The sequence below is a fragment of the Lutra lutra genome, chromosome 8 (assembly GCF_902655055.1).
Source record: "Lutra lutra chromosome 8, mLutLut1.2, whole genome shotgun sequence".
Taxonomy (NCBI): domain Eukaryota; kingdom Metazoa; phylum Chordata; class Mammalia; order Carnivora; family Mustelidae; genus Lutra; species Lutra lutra.
Genome location: NC_062285.1, coordinates 133,717,533 through 133,737,193, shown reverse-complemented (window position 1 = coordinate 133,737,193; position 19,661 = coordinate 133,717,533). Strand labels below are relative to the sequence as shown.

At 56.3% G+C, this 19,661-nt stretch overlaps 1 protein-coding gene across 1 annotated transcript; it reads right to left on the bottom strand.

The window, feature by feature from the left end:
* Positions 1-1,165: 1,165 nt before the first annotated feature.
* NCF4 (neutrophil cytosolic factor 4) lies at positions 1,166-19,380 on the bottom strand. The gene is made up of 10 exons (XM_047743194.1): positions 19,191-19,380; positions 13,937-14,021; positions 13,412-13,565; positions 10,910-10,980; positions 7,991-8,118; positions 6,816-6,873; positions 6,041-6,139; positions 3,173-3,303; positions 2,888-2,953; positions 1,166-1,533 (listed from the first exon to the last, which is right to left on the bottom strand). The coding sequence occupies exons 1-10, from the start codon at positions 19,220-19,222 to the stop codon at positions 1,338-1,340; spliced, it is 1,020 nt and encodes a 339-aa protein (XP_047599150.1). The 5' UTR covers positions 19,223-19,380; the 3' UTR covers positions 1,166-1,337.
* Positions 19,381-19,661: the final 281 nt, after the last annotated feature.

Sequence of the window (19,661 nt, the reverse complement as noted above, 5' to 3'; positions counted from 1 at the left end):
GGTTATTCTCTTCCGCTTGTTCATTTTTATGCTTTGATTCTTTATTTCTTTAAACATTTTAGTCACATAGCTCAAAACCTTGTGGTCCCTGCGACTCTAAAGTTGTTGCTTACTAGCACTGCCTGTTCTCGTTTGCGGAGAGTTAGTGATCTTTGACATACGCCTTTGCTTCCTCTGAATCCCTAGCCCAAACTCAGGATGCTTCACTCCTGAGGGGACGTCCTTCTATTTCTGCTTGGAGGCATGGACGCCATTCTGTGAGGACCACTTCAGCCCTCACTCCCAGGGTCCTTGACCCATCACAAGAATCCCTGGTCCAACCTCCCGCAATATGGCCTCCCTGTGGCTCAAGCAGCCTGACAGCAGTGCTGTCTCCATGATTCAGAACAACTTCCCCCTCCATGCTGTGGGTTCTGGCCCCAGCTGTGACATGGGGGGCTTGGAGGGAAAGAGGAGGGAGGGTCATTAAAGAACCCCACTACTTCTTGTGAGGCTGTGATTCTTTGAAGAGAGTGTCCTATCTAGAGCCCCCCAACCAGTCAGGTCAAGCAACATGTTAGAAGCCAACAACTGGATTTGTTACAACGGAGTTTTCAAGGTCTGCTGAATTTTTGTCGAGTGGCTATTTTCTAGTGTGCCATTATGGGTTATATTGTATCCCCCACTCTCCAGGATATGTTGGAGTCCTAGCCCCCACTACCTCAGAATGTGACCCTTCGTGGTGATGGGGTCTATAGAGGTGAGGGTCTGTAGCGTGAGGTCAAAACAAAGTGCTTCAGGTGGTCCTAATCCAATATGGCAGTGTCCTTGGATGCAGAGACAGACAAGGACAGAGAGAAGCTTCGAAGAGCAAAGGAAGGACACTATGTGAGTATAGAGGATGGGAATAACGCAGCCATAGACCAAGGAATGCCAGAGAATGCCAGAAAACCACCAGATGCTAGGAAGAGGCAAGGAAGGATACCCTAATGGGTTTCTTGGGAGCATGGCCCTGCCGACATCTTGATGTTGGTGGATGGGGCAAGGGAATGGGGCAGCCGGAATATAGGACCAATGCCAGGGCCCCCTTCCATATATAAATGACCCCTAACTGACCCTCACTAATGGGGATTTCACTTCCTCTCCTTTCGTTCCCCAAAAGATACCGTCTTTCACAGTCTGAACCTTTGAGATGAAAGGGTTTATTTAATTCCAAGACCAAGTGTGCAGACAGATGGAATACAGGTCCATGGATTAGAACCAGCAAGTCTGTCCCACGCTCCCAGGTTTTCCTCGTCCTGTTCTCCTCCGAGAGCTTCTTCCTGAGCATTCCTCCCTGCCCCTGGCACACCATCGGCTCAAGGGACAGTGTTGTAGACCGCGTAGTCATCCTTCTGGGTGACATGCAGCTTCCAGGGGAAGAGGCGTTTCTGGGAGGGGAGACCCTGGGCCTGCCTCACCATGAGCACCACATCCTCGTCTGAGAGCAGCCGCACCAGATCGCCCTCGGTGTCCCGGTAATTTAGGGCGATGTCCTCCCTCTGGAACTCCCGCCTGGGTGGGAAAGATCAGGGTTAATAGAAGGTCCGGGGGTCCTAGAACTAAGCCTCAGGGAGACCGGGAGTGGGGGCTAAGGAACTTTAAAGCCGGGGTCTAAGAATCAGAAGAGGTCAGAGCATGATACAGGCCTTATCCCTCGTGTGGTCCCATTGCACAGATGGAGAAACAGACCTACGGGGGAGAAGGGGCTCTTACAGTAAGTTACTGGCACAGCCTGAAATGCCTTGTGTGTACACATGCAAATTTAAGAACTTCCTGGGGAAGGGGAGTGAGTTTGGCCAGGCACAGAGCAGAGACTATCAAGCCTCTGAGGGTTACCTGTGTGCAGTTACTCCTACGGACTGGGACCATCTCGTGTGGGGTGCACATGGCTGGTGACAGTAAATACTGATACAACCTTCCTATAGGTAACTCAGCAAATGGGGTTGGAAGCCTAACAGACTTGCAAACACCCTGACTCCAAAATTCCACTTCTAGAAACTCATCGTGAAGGGAATAATCGTGCAAGTCACCACATATGAGGATCCCAGCGTTCTTTCTGGTAGTGAGAAAGGGGAGGGTGATCCCAATGGCCAAGAAGGGGTGGCGACTCCAGAGCCTCCCCAGAATGATGTCATGCAGCCAGCTGATGTCATAGTTATGCGGTGGGGGTGGGGGTGTGCTCGGAGGCCATCTCCATGTGCATCTGATCATGAGAGGGGGGATATCTGTATTTCACTTCTTTCTACCTTTCTGTGTTTTTTTGTTTTTTGTTTGTTTTTTTAAAGATTTCATTTATTTATTTAACACAGATCAAGAGAGAGAGAGCAAGCACAAGTAGGCAGAGTGACAGACAGATGGAGAGGGAGAAGCAGGCTCCCCGCCTAGCAGGGAGCCTGATGGAGGGTTGGATCCCAGGACCCCAGGATCATGACCTGAGCCGAAGGCAGACACTTAACCGACTGAGCCACCAAGACGCCTAACCTTCTCATGTTTTTTAAGAATGAATAGGGATTATTTTCATCATCAGTGGAACAAGGTTATTTCCATTCCGAGGCTGGCTCTTGGGAGGTGGAGTTTCTCTGATAGCAGAGGACCCAAGTCAAAGGCTAAGAAGACTCCAGCTTGAGTTGCAAAGCCACACTCATGAACTGTGTGACCTCCTCTGAGCCCCTCGTATGTCTCTCTGCAGACCCCCACTCATCTCCGACACGGGGGGCTGATATCTGCCTGGTGGGGCCGGGCTGGGGATAAAACAGGAGGCAAAACACCTACGGCTGACTCGCGCTGTGTTCCTCCTGCTGTTGTCTTCTCTGCGGTGTCTGACCCCAGCCCTCTGCCCTCCACCCTCTGCCCTCCCACCTCTCACCTCATGAGCTGCAGCAGGTCCTTGAACAGTGGAGTGCTGCTGAGGTCCTCGTCCACCGCGATGTCCCTAAGGGGGACGACAGGCAGTGGTGAGGGGGTGTCAGGCCAAAGGGGGACATGGGGACAAGGCTGGCAGGACTACGCTGGAGCCTGGCGTCCTGTTACCCAGGTATGGCTTATCTGGAGGGCAGGGCGAGCCACCACAGGCTTTTATTTGGACAAGGGGAGATCCGCTTTGGGTCTCGGAGTCAGGAGTGTGATGCAGGGGGTGAGGACGGGCACGAACTTGGTGGTGCTGATGGTGTCCTCGTAGTAGTAGCAGCGCAGCCAGTTGGTAGGGTCTTCTTCCTCTGGGAAGTCCTTGAGGATTTTCACGAACGACTGTGGGAAGATGCCCGTGGCTCCCCTGACAGTGCCCTGAGGAGGAAAGGAGGGGTTGCCCTGTCGGCAGGAGGAGAGGCGCCAGGACCAGACATTGCTCCTCCCTCCCCCCACATCCCCCAACCCCGCTCCCTTATAATGATGCAGAGGAGGTTGTATTCAGAGGCAGAAGAAGTAGTGGCCGAGGTCACCATGCTGTTCACCCCAAGAACAAATTTCCGTTCTAGAATAGGTCGAGATCTCACTTATCTGAAAAGCTGCTTTCATCTCATTCAGTCATTCCTGAGTGAGCACCTGCCATGTGGCAGGCTCTGGTTTTGGGGAGGACGACATCCTTGCCCTCCTATGGGGAGCACGTGCCATGATGGGTGATGGTGGATGCACAGGGAAGTGGGTAAGCTTCACGCTGAGCCAGTGGCCAGGGAACACAGAATGGGGGAGGGGAGGTAGCTCCCTTCACTCACTCATTCATTCATTCATTCATTGACTCTGCGGACAGCACAGAGCAGCTGCTCTAGAGCCAACGGCCCGAAAGCTCTCTCCAGCCCTGGCCACGCACGACCCAGCTACAGCCTGTGCTTTGCCCACATGTTCTCCAATCTTCCCAACTCTAGAGAAGACGTTATTATCCCCATCCCATTTTACAGACACAGATACTGAGGCTCAAATTCATCTCCTCCCTCCTCCTGGACCCTCCCCTTAACCTGAGGCCAGAAATCGGCCATCCCACTAACATAGAGACCTTTCCAGAAAACAGGAAGGTAACAAGCATTCCTGTTTCTGGAGAGTTTCCCAGCAATACCCCACAGCTGTAAGAGCCACAGGGTCCCGAGACAGGGCTCCAGAACGGGGGTACGATCAAAGCTGCCAAGTCCGTGAGACCAACAGACCTTGCACCTCTCTATGCCAGGGGCTCTCCCCTCCCTGGAGTCCCCGTGGGGCCCGTCCCACCATCTTCTTTAGATACCCCCTGCCTCAGGAGCCTCGACAAAAGGGAATCTTGTTTAAGAACAGCAGGACCCAATCCGAACGGCTGGAATAGGGGCCAGGGCCTCCCATCTCCCTTCACTGAGTCAGTAGGAGCCACACATGCCTCACGTGGGAACAAAGCAAAGATTGAGACTTTCATCTTCCCAGCAGCCCCGGCACCGGCCAGATGGACATATCTAGGCCCTCTGTGGGCCAAGCCCCAAACAGCTGCACCTCGGCCAGCCCTCCCAGGACTGCGATGAAGAAACGGTCTGACACCTATCTCCGTTTACAGAAAAGGAAACCACAGGGTTGAGCAAAGTTCCCAGGAAGCTAGTTAAAAACAACTAGGAAATGACACCACAGTCCGACTCCAGAGCTCAAGGTCCGCATCACTACGTTTTCTCGCTGCCCACAAGGTAAGGGAAATCATCCCGGATGACACACCAGTGAGTCTCAGCTGCCGGTGATTTTGTCCCCCAGAGCCAAATGTCTGGGACCCTAGACTGTCAACTGCAGGGCCGCTCCTGGGGTCTAGTGAGCAGAGACCAGGAAGGTGGCTAAACCCTCCCAACCAATGATGCCTGGGGATGGCCTCTCCCTACCCCCCCCCCCCCCCCCCGCTGACAACTATCTGGCCCCAAATGTCAGCAGTGCTGCGGTGAGAAGCCCCATGACAGACCAAGATATCAAACTCAGTAGATTAACAGACTTGCCCGAAGCCACTGTTTGCTGGCCTCCGAACCAAAGGCAAGTGTGGTCTCCGAATCTTCTGTTCCAGGCACACACTTGCCTCCCCTGTGGCTGTAGTTCTCAGGCTGCCCTCACCCAGCTGCTCTAATTTCCAGAACTATCCTCAGAGGACATCTCTTCCTTGGGGCAGTCCCTGCGCCTGCCCCCTTTGATTTCCCCCCACAAGCAGACCCAAAACAACCTCACCTCCAACTTATCTCCATCCTCACCGCTATCCTTATTCCCATGTCTACCTCCAACCTCATCCCCACCCTCAGCTCCACCTTCACATTCATCCTCACCGCCATCCTCACCTTCTTTACCCCCATCCTCCCCTCCAAAATCACCTCCATCCTCACCTCCATCCTCACCCCATCCTCACCGCCATCCTCACCTTCTTTACCCCCATCCTCCCCTCCAACATCACCTCCATCCTCACCTCCATCCTCACCTCCATCCTCACCCCATCCTCACCTCCAACCTCATTTCCATCCTCACTGCCATCCTCACCTCCATCCTCACCTCCATCCTCACCCCATCCTCACCTCCAACCTCCCCTCCATCCTCACCTCCATCCTCACCCCATCCTCACCTCCAACCTCCCCTCCATCCTCACTTCCATCCTCACTCGATCCTTACCACCATCATCACCCCCATCCTCACCCCCATTCTCACCTCATCCTCACCTCTAACCTCATCTCCATCCTCACCTCCATCCTCACCGCCATCCTCACCACCATCCTCACCCCCATCCTCACCCCATCCTCACCCCATCCTCACCACCATCCTCACCACCATCCTCCCCTCCAACATCACATCCAACCTCACCATCATCCTCACCCACATTCTCCCCTCCAGCATCACCCCATCCTCCTCTCTACCTTCACACCCATTCTCAACCCATCCTCACCCCCACCCTCCCTTCCAACATCACCTTCATCCTCACCCCATCCTCCCAACATCACCTCCAACTTCACCATCATCCTCCCTCCAACAGCATCTCTAACCTCATCCCCATTCTCACCTCCATCCTCACTTCCAACCTCACCTCCAACCTCACCCCCATCCTCACCTCCAGCCAGTCTTTATTGATCCGGCTGAGAAGGATGATCACATCTCCAACTTTGAAATTTAGTTCCAGTTTGCTGTTGCCCGTGAAGTCAAACAGAGCCTGGGAGAAGAGAGGAGGAGGAGGGCAGGAGGAAGGGAGCATTCACCGAGTTCCTGCCACACTGCTTTGCGTACTTCAGTGTCTCAGTTAACAGATGAGGGGACTGGCCCGGGGAGCACGACTGGCTTGTCTGAGGCCACTTCATTTGTGGGCAGAGGAGCCAGAATTAGAACCCAGGTCTCTCTGACTCCAGAATCGTGCTCCTTGCAGAGCTGGTGGGAGGAGCACAGAGAGCCAAGGAGCCAAACTCTGGGGTCAAGCACCTTCCTCAGCCCCCCAGGCCTCAGTGTGGGCTCCAGGGCTCCCATAAGCCCAGAGCACTGACCACACTGTTTCTCCACGTGTGTCCCCAGGGAGATGGGGGCTCCCTGAGGACAGGGCCTGGTTTGAGTCATCTCTGTCTGACACTTCAGTCGCCATGACGGGGCTGGCCTGGAGGAGGCCAGGAAAGCTTGTTGAATGGATGATGGTTGGCTGCGTTCCCCTCGACCTGAGTGCTCCCCATATCACCTCCTGTCAGCTGGGTTGGGTGCCCTGAGGGCCAAGGCTGAGGCCCCTGCTCCCCACAGCACCCAGCCCCAGTCGTGGGCACACAGAGGGTGTCCAGCAGGAGGGGTGCAGTGGTGAAGGGTGGAGCCCAGAGGTGAGGTGGGAGGCCTGGCCCTTCGGGGGTTACCTCAGCTCGCGGAGCTGCCATGCGGTCAATGATGGCGCCTTGTGGGGACTCACTCTTGCTGCGGAGAGAAAAGGGAGGCCTGTCAGCCCTCCTGGTTCCCTCAGGGCCTGGCTCCCTGCTTCTGTCCCCAGAGGAGACCCTCATCAGGAGCAGGAAAGTCGGGGGAAGGAGAGGATGTTAAAAGTGCAGCTACAATTGTTCCTCTGGGCCATCGCACGCACGCACGCACGCACACCCAGGTTCCTATTGCCCACGGGGGAGGGATTCTATCCTCCTTCGTGGACCAGGAAATGGAGACTCAACAAGGAGGCGGGGAGGAAGATACACATTTGCTCAGCACCTTAGCTTATCAACGCTTTCACACCTCTTCTTCCTTCTACTCCCCACACCCAACCTCTAATTTTTCAGCCAGGGAAATGGGTTGGAGAGGCACTCTGCACCAGGGCTCAGGGCATGGGCCTGCCATGTGGCTTAGCTGAGATTGAGACCATGCCTGCCTGCGTGCCGGAGAGATGGCCAGGAGCCGAGAGGACACTCAGAGACACTAGCCTGAGGAAGGAGGGAGGCCCTGAGACGGAGGCCAGGGCTCAGGAGCACTGTTCCTGGTATTCTTAGCAGCAGCAGCCTGGCCTTTGGAAGCCCAAGCCCTATTACAGTAGCTCGGGTTTTCCATGATTATTTTCTGCTCAGGAGGGAGCGGGAGTGTCCCCTGGGGGCCAGTGTGATACACCAGAAGTCATAGCCGGCCCCATGGAACCACATGATGGGGGACAGGGCATCCCAGGATCTGGGAATGTCTGTAGAGAGAGCAACTCCTCCCCTCCCTCCCTCCCACTACTCTCTCCAGGCACCATGAGTTCTGAGGCATCCCCAGTGGGGACTGTGGCACCCAGCTCTCCATCAGTGACCCAGCCTCTGTCCTCTGGTCGTCACTGTCACACACAACAAAATGCACCTACCTTCTACCCTCCACCCTGTGTGTTGTTTTCAGAGCTCAGCTAACAAGCTGAACATCCTGGGGGTGTCCCGGGATAGAACCGATGTCTAGCTTTTCCCTTCCTCCGGGGAAAAGAAATATCCTCTGTTAGGGGGCATTAGGGCCAGAGCGCCTGGTTGGGGGCACCTGGTGAGGGGCCCAGACCTGGCCCATGGGAGCACAAGGGCCGGTCACTTACATTTTCCGGGTGCGTGGCCGGAGCCGGCGCAGGGCCTGGGGAACCTGCTCTGAATCGTAGGGCGACCGGTAGAAGAAGATCCGGACATCCTCGTCCATCAGCACCCAGATGGGTAGGCTGAGGAGGCTCTGTGTTTGGGAGAGAAGCCAAGACGGGGGTGGGGGGGCGGTCAACAGAAAGCTCTGGATATCCCAGCCCCTCTCTCCTATCCCCATCCCCCGCACTGGTCCCTCCCTCTCTAGTAATGCTTTCTCTGTCTGAGCACAGCAACAAGACATATAATGTTTCATAAGCTTTCCTCTTGGGAAACTGGCTGGCTCAAGGAGAGTCCATTTGGAGAAAACCTGAAGGCCTCCAGACACAACAATAATGGTGACAGCAGGGGAAAGGACATGGTGGTGACTGTCCAGACACGGCACTGAGTGCCACACCAGGTGGTCTCACTCTGTCTCGCAACAACCTGCAAGTTAGTGCCAGAGAGGTTAGGGGACCTGCCCCAGGCCGCCTGGTCCAGCGAGTGACAGAGCTGGGCTACCCAGAGACGTCTGCTTCTGAGGCCCCGGCCCGAGATAAAAAATGAGCTAATAGTGGGAGGAAGGAGGTCTCAGGTGACACAGACCAACAGCAGTTGGTGGATTACAGCCTAAAAAGTGCTTTCTGACACTTGATCTCATATCACAGTTGGGGAAACTGAGGCTCAGAGAAGTAAAGGACCTGACCCAGTTGGCAGAGCGAGGAGTCAGGACCCTCACTCAATCTCGTGCTGGTTACACCCACTATGAGGCTGTCCATGAGGACACAGAGTACCCGGACACCAGCAGGGTCACCCCCCAAGCTGTACAACGCACAGGTCCCCAGGAGTCCTCCAGAGGCACCTGGACCCCCTTGGAGAATCCCATGGAGGCAGCAGGAGCGGGGGCAGAGGTCCATCCCAGAGGAACTGGGAAGGCGGAGCCCAAAAAGAACAAGGCTGTCATACAGGGAGGGCTGAAAGGCAGCCCAGACCTGGGTTTAAGGGCACAGCCACACAGCCAGGCTGCGCCTGGGATCAAAGCCCCCTCCCTCGCTGGGTGACCTTGGGCCAGTGTTCCTCTGTGTGCTCATTAATGAAATGGGGATGATACCAGGGTCTGCCTTGGGGGATGGAGTAAGGATTAAATGAGTGATGTGTGCACAATACTTAGAGAATTCTACCGGCCATCTGATCTAGCAAGTACACCGTCCTAGTTGGAGATGATCGTTGTCACTGTTGCTTTCTTTACAACATAGCGCGGTGGGTACACAGAGCCGTGAGTTCGAATCCCAGCCCTCCTATCCAGCTGTTCTCCGACATGGCGTGAGTGGGTCCACTTCTTCATTTGTGAATAGGGAGGATAGCATCTAACTCACCAGTTATTGAGGGAAATAAATAAGCCTATTTGTTTATCCTACAGATTTGTTTATCCTGACCCACCAGTCAAAGCACTACACATCATTCCAGGCAGGTGTCACTATCACATGACCCATATTCTCCATGAGGACAGTGGTGAGACCAATGGGTGGAAGTGACAGGGAATCAGATTTTTCTAGCAGCTGCCCAACAGGGGCTGAGCAAGGAAGCATAGTAGTGAGCTCCCCGTCCCTGAACGTTTCAAGCATAGGCTGGGGTTATGCATAGCGGAAATTCCTGCACTGATTGCCTCCTGGGCTTGGAGGAACCAAATGAGACAAAAAGGCAGAGATGGGATCCTGCAGGCTGCTGGTAGCTAAGCCCAAGTGCGGGAGGAAGAGCCCCAGCACCATGGCCACACCCCTCCCTCCACAGCTCACCCCTCTCCCAGCCCTGTAGGGGGAGACAGGAGCCTCCAGCCACCTTGAAGGAGCAGCTGCCACAGCGCCCTCTTGAGGGGAGATGTCTCCAGGGCTGCGGCCCAGGGGCTTCCCAACGTCCCTCTTCTCTGCTCAGAGCCCAGGATTCCTGCAGCCACTGGAGAGGGCCGGGGTCTTCTCCTCCTGCCTCTCACCTCCCCTGCCCTCCTCCTGCAGCTCACTCCACTAGGAGTTCTGATCCCGTACAGTCTGGAAGCTCCCGAGACCAGCGAGCTGGAGGCACTGCCCCAGTTCACAGGTAGGGAAACCAAAGCCTAGAGAGAATGAGCAATTCACCCCAAATCACCCAAACAGTCAAGGTCAAAGCAAAGACTGAAGACTCCTAGCTCTGTGCCCTTCTGCCATGAGAGTAGAAGGGGAGGGGAAGCTCTCGCTGACTATGAGAGTGCCTCTGTGCTAGGAGGAGGGCTTCCCTCTCCAGTTTCTTAAGGTTGCCATTGAGCCATGGCTTGGATGCCTCTAATGATGGGGTGCTCACTACTTCACGAGGACCGCTGTCCCTTTTTTGCACAGTCCTAAATGGTAGGCTTTTCTTGAACAGCAGTCTCTGCCTTTAAGATGCTTCTTTCTCTGTGCTCCCATCTCCTAAGGATGCAGACAGTTTACGGGCTGGGAAATACCCAAGAGCCTTTCTCTAGTTTGTGCAAAGTCACTGTGTGAGAGAGCTGAGGCCCTGGCCCGTCCTGCCTCTGTTATAGAGGCCACAGTTTTGTGATTTCATGACCCACCTGTCCCCTGTCCCCACTAGGCAACAGGTACCTTGAGGGCACATACTCGGTCCTATTCACGCTGGTATCCTAACACCTGACACAGACACCTGTGCGCACCTGGCACAGACTTCTTGATCCCAAGTGTGGTTCCTTGTTCCCTCTCCATCGCTCCTGCCGCACCCTTGGAACCCTGGGAACACATCCTGTTTCTCTCCCCAGGTCCGGCCTCTGAGGATTGCTGAGTGGCCCCATCGGAGCAGGAGAGCAGCCCCCAGACCCCCTTCAGGGACGCTATCCCTGGGGCCCTCCAGGGGCCGAGGTAACACAGCCCCACCGTTACCTTCATGTAGGCATTGAGGGCAGGAATCCGCATCTCCGCAATCTCCTGTTTCACACCCATGTAGACTTTGGCTGCAGAAATGCAAAGAGCTCTCCTGGGAGCCTGGCCCACGACCACAGTCTCTGGACTCGGAGCTGCCCACCCAGGCCAGGAACTCGCCCCCATACACTGGCTCAGCCTCCAGGCCACCCTCCTTTCAACTTGCATTCTCTAGCATGTACTGTCGCCAGATGATATTTTTCTTGTTTTACTTCTTTATTGCCTCTTCCTACACACACACGTGCATGCGCACACGCACACACACACACACACACACTCATACACACACGCACACGCACACACTCATGATTCTTGGCTCTAAGAGAGGAAGAGCTTTGCTTTGCCCCAACTGGAGCCCATCCCCTAGGACAGGGGTCTTCAACCCCAGCTGCACGGAGCGTTTAAAAACCTCATTGTGGGGGCGCCTGGTTGGCTCAGTGGGTTAAGCCTCTGCCTTCGGCTCAGGTCATGATCTCAGGGTCCTGGGATCGAGTCCCGCATCAGGCTCTCTGCTCAGCGGGGAGCCTGCTTCCTCCTCTCTCTCTCTGCCTGCCTCTGCCTACTTGTGATCTCTCTCTGTGAAATAAATAAATAAAATCTTAAAAAAAAAAACAAACATCTCATTGTGTAGGACTTGCCCCAGAATAATTACATCAGAATCTCAGGGTTGGGGGGGGAGACTTGGGCATCAGAATTCTTTAAATCTCAAGGTACTTCGAATACCCACCCCTTGTAAGGAACCAAGGATCTAGAACAGTGGTTCTGGTGGTTCACACCACAGTGATTGACCACATTGATCAATATTTGTGGAGTAGATGAATGAATCATCCCTCAAAAGCAAGGCAGTGTGTTTAGGGAGAACGGGAAAGAGATGTTGGCTGACCCAAGACAAATGTCCTCTCCAGGAGCCTTAGGTGGGGGCCCTGGTAGAACTGTCCCCCCAAGAACCCCCAGCAGAAGGCACATGTCTGGCTCCTGTTGCCTCTGAGATGGGCAGGGGCTGGCGTTGGGCGGTAGTAGGAGCGCAGGATCTGAGGTCTGGGGTGGGGAGGCCTTTGAGACTTAGTAGCGACAAGAGAGCAGCTAAGGTCAGAGGTCAGATCACCTGGTAGCGGGGAGGGTTTGGGGAGGGAGAAGAAAGCCAGAGATGGCACGGCAGAGAATGCCCAAGAACCTTGCAAGGAGCAGCAGAAGGGGCAGATTCCATCAGGAGCTGGAGGAGCAGCGATGAGGTAGGAAGAGACATGGAAGGAGGTCAGGGAGGGCTTCCTGGAGGAGGAAGCAGGACAATGATGGTAAGGCCGGGATAGGCCCACAGAAGTCCAATGTATCAGGTCACGGGCCACCGTCCCGAAGGGAATTCGGTGGGACTGTGAGAGCAGAAGCCAAGCTGGTAGATGAGGAGGGGATAGAAGGAAAAAAGGGGGACAGTGAGCGACTCCGAAAAGAATGGAGATTTTGAGGGCTGTCGGGCTTCAAGGGGGCTTATGACCAGAAAGCCTCCTCATGGCACAGGCTTGTCTAAAGACAGGAGAACTAAGGCTGTGGGAGAGCTTTGCAGACGCCACAAGTAAGGAGAAGGCAAGTATACAAAGACCCACAAGTTGTCTGGAGAAAGCCGCAGAGAGGAGGGAGGGGCTCCCTGGAGTCCGGTGGGGAGGCGGGCTCAGAGAGGGGAGTCTCCCTTCCCCTGCAGCCTAGAGACAGGGGAGGGGCCGGTGTGAGTTGAAGTGGCTCTGAAGGAGGAAAGGGGAAGCCAGGAGCCCCTGGGGGCAGCTTCAGCTCCCCTGGGACCTCCCCTGGGATAGAGAGAAAGTGAGAGCAAGCCAGAGGCAGAGTGTGGAGCCTGAATAAGGGAAGGTCAGGAAGTGTCTCTGCTGTTTGTGGGAAGGGTGCTTGTATGTGGCCTGCAGGACATGGAGGGGGGACACCCTGAGACCACCCCACGGACCGAGCAGCCCACACCCTCGCAGGGCTCTAGAGGGCAGGTGCCGTGCCACTGGAGATTTGGGTCTATCCAAGGTGCATGTGTGGACCAAGCTGGGGAGAGAGGCCAGGGGTCAAGGAGTGAGGGGGCTGTCCAGAAGCAAAGATGGGGTGCCCACAGGGTCCCAGCAGAGCAGGGAAGCAGGGGGAGCCCCCGGGGATCCGCCCAAGCTAGGGCAGCAGTCAAAGGGCAGCTCTCAATCAGGGCTGCAGGGGGCGCTGAAGGTGAGTCCGCCTGGTGAGCAAGGGATGGATGGCCCGGAGGTCAAGGGCAATGCGGCTAGAGGAAGCAGCCCGCGGCTGCCAGGAGGGGCCGCGGACGAAATATTTGGCCTGGAGGCAAACCTGGAGTGACCACCAGGGGCGGCAGAGCTGGAAGGAGAGGCCGAGGGCCGCAGCTCTGTCGTGGGCCAGGCTGCCCAGCTCCTCGGGGCCCCAGGACTGGGACGGGCTGCGGGGCTGGGACGGGCCGCCTACCTGGGAGCGTGGGCAAGCTGCAGGTGAACGGGCTGGTCTTGTTCTCCGGCCCAAACCGCTCCTCCAGCTTGCTCTGCAGGGCATAGAACTGGCGGTAGCGACGGTAGATGAAGTATTTTGAGCCCCCTTTTGTCTTCACCTCGATCACGAACACCTGGGGAGGACACAGGTCAGGGTGTAGGGAGGTCAGGGGCAGAGGAGAGCGGGGGGGGGGGGGGGGGGGGCGGGGGCGGCGGCGGTCGAAGGTCCTAGGACTAGAGCAGCATTTCTCAGCCTTGGTATTCGCGGGGTGGGTGTGGGGGCATCTCCTTCTTTGGGGTGGGAGGGCTGTCCTGTGCGCGGGGCAGTGCCGAGCAGCCTCCCTGGGCTCCGTCCACCCGAGGCCAGCAGCAGCCCCTGCCCCAATCTGGAATCGTCAAAAAAGGTCTCAAGATATTTACTACCAAACCACCAGGAGAGAAGTTAAGGGGATGAGAGGGTTGGAGGTTCAGCGGGCAGAAGCTAAAGGTCAGGGGTCTGTCTTACAAAGTAGCTGGTGAAGCCTCTTTTCTCCTCGATGTCAGCGATGTTGGCGGAGATGGCGACATCGTCGGGAAGCTGCTCAAAGTCACTGAGGAAGACGGGAGAGAAAGACAGTTCAGTTACCACCAGACTGATGGGCTCGCTGAGCCCAAGTGTGCAGAGGTGACCAAGGGTGTGTCCCGCATTCCTCTGTCAACACCCCTTCAAGTGCCGGGCAGCGACGTGGGCCAGACCTTGACAGCAAAGGCACTTGGAGATGGGACCATGTGTCAGTAGTCACACTAGCAACTGCTCCCCGGCTGCGTTATTCATCTGGGAGCAGCACATCCAGCAACCTCCTCCGTGTCAAACCCTGGGGGAGGCCCTGGGTCACAGTGGGTAACAAAGTCAACACACGTCCCACAGAGAGAATGGGTCATCATACCCAACCTGGGGAGGTCCTCACAGAGGTGGACAAGGCATTTGAATGGAGTCTAGAAGGTCAAACAGAAGGTCAGAGGGGACCTTTCGGACCCTCCGGCTCTGAGCCCGCCTCCCTGCCAAACTAGAAGGTCAAACAGAAAGTCGGAAGGTCAGGGGAGGGCCTTCCAGGCAGTGGGAACAGCATATGCTAAGATTTCGAGGTGCGAGGAGTGGGCTCGGGTCTGGTGTGACTGGAGTTGGCTGTGATCAGAGGCTGCATGGGCAGGTGAAGGCAGGCTGAGGAGGGTCTCCGGTATTGAGCCGGGTAACTTCTTTAGGCAATAGGGAGCCACGCAAGGCTTCAGAAGAGAGTAAAAACAGTAGGATCCCAGCTGTGGCAGGCCAACTCAGGCAGCTGTGTGCAGAGGAAAGGGAGCACAGAGACGGAAGGGACAGAGCAGCCCTTCGAGGCCCCAGAGTGGTGCAGCTCAGAGATGGTGGGGGCCCAAGCCAGACAGCAGGGACAGGAGGAACGAACAGACACAGAGACACAACCCTTGGTGGACACTGCTTCACTATTGTGTCCCCTGCTTCTTCCTGCCAATCAAGCTCCATTTTTTTAGGGTGGCAATGTCCCTAGCCTCAAGGCGATAGGCCATGATTGGTCAGAACCAAACCCAATAATCTCATTCCTATATCCCGGCCTCCCTGCAGCTAGGACCAGCCATGTCACCAGTTCTGGCCAGTGAGACCTACAAGGAAATCTCTATCGGGGTCTCTCCAGGAGTGTTTGCTTTCCTGATCCCAGAGGGAGGGACAGGCCAGCATGGTTTCCTCTCCTTCCCCCTTCTTCCTATCTTGAAAGCAGATGTGCCGTCTGGACCCACAGCAGCTATATTGCATCCATGAGGCAAAGACAGGAGGCAGACCAAAGGAATCTCCGGGATCCTGGTCCTGAGGACACTGAGCTGCAGAAGCAGCTGTGGCCTCCCTCTGGACTTCTTGTCATGTGCAAAAATTAGCCCTTATTTGTTTAAGCTCCCACGCGTCTCTTGGTGCCCCGCTGCAGACTCTCACATTTCCAGCAGACAAGCTACCAGTCTGTGAGTCATTCCTGACTAATGGCCAGCAGGGTTTGGGGACTGTTTGGATTTCGAGGTGAAGGAAAGGGCAGTGTCAAGAGTGACACCTACATGTCACCCATATGCTGAGCAGGATGGGTGGGAGGGGAGCGGTGCTGATGGACTGAGTTTTGGGCATGTTAATGTGAGGCCCTTGGGCCCCCAGGTCTGGGTCTGGCAAGAGCTGGTGTGGTTCTAGAGCTCAGTGAAGGCGGTTGGGGGGTGGGGGTGGGTCTCTGCTGGAGTCGGGGAGGTACCCATGTGCCCTTGACTGGTGGTAAGGACCCCCCAGAAGAGCAATCTTTGAGCAGAGGGGGCTGAGAGGAACAGATGGAGGATGAGAAAACACCAGCCAAGGGGACAGAGAAAAAGCAGCCAGGGGTCCCCGAGTCCCAAGCAACTGGGAGACAGGGTGGGAGTGGGTACAGGGCTGCCACCTCCCCAAACTGGGCAGGCCCTCAGGGGAGATCAGTTTCCCAGTCTGCACACCCAGTCCCAGCTGCTGCTGGTCCCCACGTGGCCTGGGCTGCGCAGGACCTCTGGCTCCCTCAGGACACTGGCTGCTGCCGCTGGGCCGGGGGTGACTCAGGGTGGCTGTGGGCAGGCAGAGGAAATCCCCACCACTTCCCAGGCGACTTAGTGGCCCCTGGCAACCTCCCCACTCGCTTTCCACACAGGCCCCCATGGCAACACCCCTGGGAGAAGCTTCCTCCTCCACTTTCTCCCCAGAGGCTGTGTATTTCATGTTTATTTCATCCGCAACAGGATGGGGGCCTGGCGGGACAGGAAGGAAGGAACCCGAGCATAGAAATGGCCCTGGGCAGGGAATCCGCCACGTTGGGTCATAGCCTCGCTTAACAGTTTCCTGAGTGTGTGCTATGTGCCAGATCCTCTTCTGGCACCTTTTTTTACAGACAGGGAAACTGAGGCACAGAGTGGTTACAGAACCTGCCCAAGTAAATCGAGAAGCTGAGATTCGAGCCTAAGCAGAATTTTGGTCCCAAACACCTCCACGCTGCTCCTAGTTTGCTGCCCCAATAGCTTGCTGCACGAACGTAGATAAACCCCAGGTTCCCCCAGCCTCAGTTTCCCCATCCGAGGTAATAATAATAATGATAATAGCAAACCCTTGTTAGCATCTAGCGAAGCTCACACACTGTTCTAAGCACATTTGGACACGGCCTCTGCCCTCCTGGGTATCATGGCTGAGGGAAGGAGTTTAACACTAAACAAATAACATCCTTTCAATGGTCGGGGAGGCTGTGAAGGAAAAGCACATGGTGTTTTGAGCTATCCCAGAGCCCGGCCATTATTACATCCCCTCCCACCCCCGAGGACTAGTAGTGCAGTGGGCAGGAGAGCTTAGCAAGCAGGCACTTCGAAGACGGGGCTTACGTCCATCAGAGAGATAAGCAGGGTGCTATGCATGTCCGAGGTTCATGGCTCACTCAGATGGAGAGTGGTCAGGGAGGGCTTCCTGGAAGAAGTGGGGCTGGAGTTGGCCACAGGACAACAGGCAAGGGAAACCAAGTGCAAAGGCTCTAGCCATGCTGGGGTGGGGTGGGGGAGAGGGACAAGTGCATGGAACTTTGGGGCAGAGGCAGGCTGGGAGGGGGAAAGTAACGTGAGACACAGGCAGGGCCCATCAAGAAGGCCCTGTGCCTGGCCCTGGGCTGCTGGGCGAGGGAGACTTACTCTGGGAAGATGCTGGGATGGCACGGGTCAGGAGGTCTCATTCGTAACAAGGCCAGGCCCAGAATCCCCATTAAAGCAGGGACCCTACTCCCCGCTATACCCCCGGCACCCAGAACAGCTCCAAACACATAGTAGGGGCTTCTGGTGGGACTACCCCATGTCTTAGCGAGTCCTCTGGTGGTCAGCTGGGGAATGGCTGGGCTGCCTGCTGCATCAGGAGGGAGGCAGGGGCACAACAAACCTGACTAGAAATCCCCCCAGGAGAGCCACTGCCCTGCAGAGCTCAGCCAACACCCCTCAGAGCTGTAGTCAACTCAGGGTCCTCCAGGGCCCTGCTGCTGTGGGTTCCCATGCACCAGCATCATTCATGCAAAGTCCACCGTGGAACCCAGACGGGAGGGGCTGATGGAGACCTAGAGAGGCCCTCAGGGGACAGCTAGGTCACATTTGGTGGCTCCCACACACAGTAGGTGCTAAAAACATGTTTGTTGGAATCAAACTCGCTACCCCAAGGCAGTCCTTTCGAACTCTGGATGGGTGGGGTCTGGGGTCTCTGAAAGTCCTGCTGGATCCTCGCCCTTCCTTTCCGTCCTCCACTCTGACCTCAAGCAGAGCACAGGGCCCCCGAGGGGCAGGGAGGCCTGTGACTCTGGGACCTGGCTCCATGCCCTATGAAGGGAGGCAGGAGGGCGCCCCTTCCGCCTTCTCTGAGGGCCAAGTGTGGCTGCAAAGAACCAGGGAGCAGGAGGGAGGGAGCACCCCCGGCTCTTGCTGGTGTCCTGTCTTCCTACACATTCCCTGAGAAATAGGAAGTGCCAGGAGCTTTGCATGGGGGCCACTTCCTGTGTGTTCGTGGGTTCGACTCTGGGGAGTCCGTTCTCTGGGGAGAACCGGTGGGGAGGAGAACCTGGTGGGACAGCCCCAGCCCCAGGTATGCCCACCGACTTATCAAGGCCCTTCTGGACCCCCACTCTGGACATCTGTACCTGTGGCTCCTCCCTCCTTCCCTGACAAGCTTTCTTCTGACCTTCAGCCTTTGGAAATTCCACCTCCAGCCCCCAGACTCCACCGAGGACCCTTTGCCACCCGCTTTGACCTAAACTGGCCTGACCCCTCTGCGGCCACCCTCGGAATTGCCTCCACACAGTGGGCACGCTCTCTGATGCCACCTGCTGCTCCAGTCCAGGGCAGGAGCCAAGCCCCGTGTCCTCAGGTCCCCCACGGCTCAGGGCACAGTCTTGCTGAGAGATGGGGGTAGGCCCTGGCGGGGCCATGCTGCAGGGGGACCCTGTGGGAGAACTTTATCCGCCTCAGTCCTCATTTTTCTCATCGGCGGGATTGGACTGGAAGGATCCAAGGACACGCTCCCATCCAAAGATCCACTCACTGAGTCACTCACTGGGCAGGATTTCTGGAGCACGTAGTCCCTCCTGGTGTTGTTCTACATACTAGGGATACAGCAGGGACTGGGGGGCACGTACCCTCCTGGGGCCTATTGATGGGGGAGTCAGCGAGACAGAAAAAGAAAGCCAGTATAGACTATTATGCCAGTGGTCTAAGGATTCTGCAGGAAAAAGAAACAGGGCAAGCGGTCCGAGAGGGAGGGAAGACTTTTGACATTTGAGGCAGGCCCTGGATAAAGAGGAAGAAGCCAGATCCTGTGGTTCTCTTTGAACAGAAAATGGAAAGCCATTGCTGACTACGGGGGCAGCGAGCCTGGCCTGGGACCCAGGACCCCTGTCCAGACACTACACCCACTCTTGTGTGACCCTGGGAAGGTCACTTCCCCTCTCTGAGCCTCGGGTGCCTTCATCTGGGCCTGAGGGAAGTGAGCCACAGCTGGAGGCTTCCTTGTAGCACTTCTAAGAATCTACATTTCTGAGCATTCGGGTTCTGACTCAGCTCCGGCCTCTTAGCTTTTGACTTTGGTAAGTGACGGCAGGAGGGTGGGCCTCTGTCCCCCAAGGCCTGCCGGGAACAGGCACGACGCCCCGGGAGAAGGCACGACGCCCCGGGAGAGCACTGTGCCCTGCACTCACCTCTCGGCTCGCAGCTGCTGGGCCAGGGCCATGGTCAATGGTGCTCCTGGGGAGAGGGTGGCGAGTCTCACCTGGCCAGGCCCGGGCCGAGTTCACCTCTCACTCACCTCTAGCCACGCTGCGTCTCTGCTGTGGTCCCAGGAGTCCCCAAGAGCTACCGCTGGGGAGGCCCCACCCCTGTCTCTTTCATTTAGAAGAGGCTCCTCCTCTGGGCTCTCTAGGTCTACTCTTGGCCCACACTTCCTCTTCCCCACCTCCCAGCTGCACTGCAATTGAGGAAGTGCCCAACCTTGGATGCTGGGTTTGCAGGAATCCACTGATTCGGGGGCTTTGAGGACTTCCTCAATGTGATTTCTTGGTGCCGGGCCACCGTTGGGCATCAGAGAGCTCCATTCCAACAGAGGCAGGGTCCCTGGGCTGGCTCAGCCACCAAGGGTCCTTGTGAACTTGGAGAGTGACTTCTCATCCTCC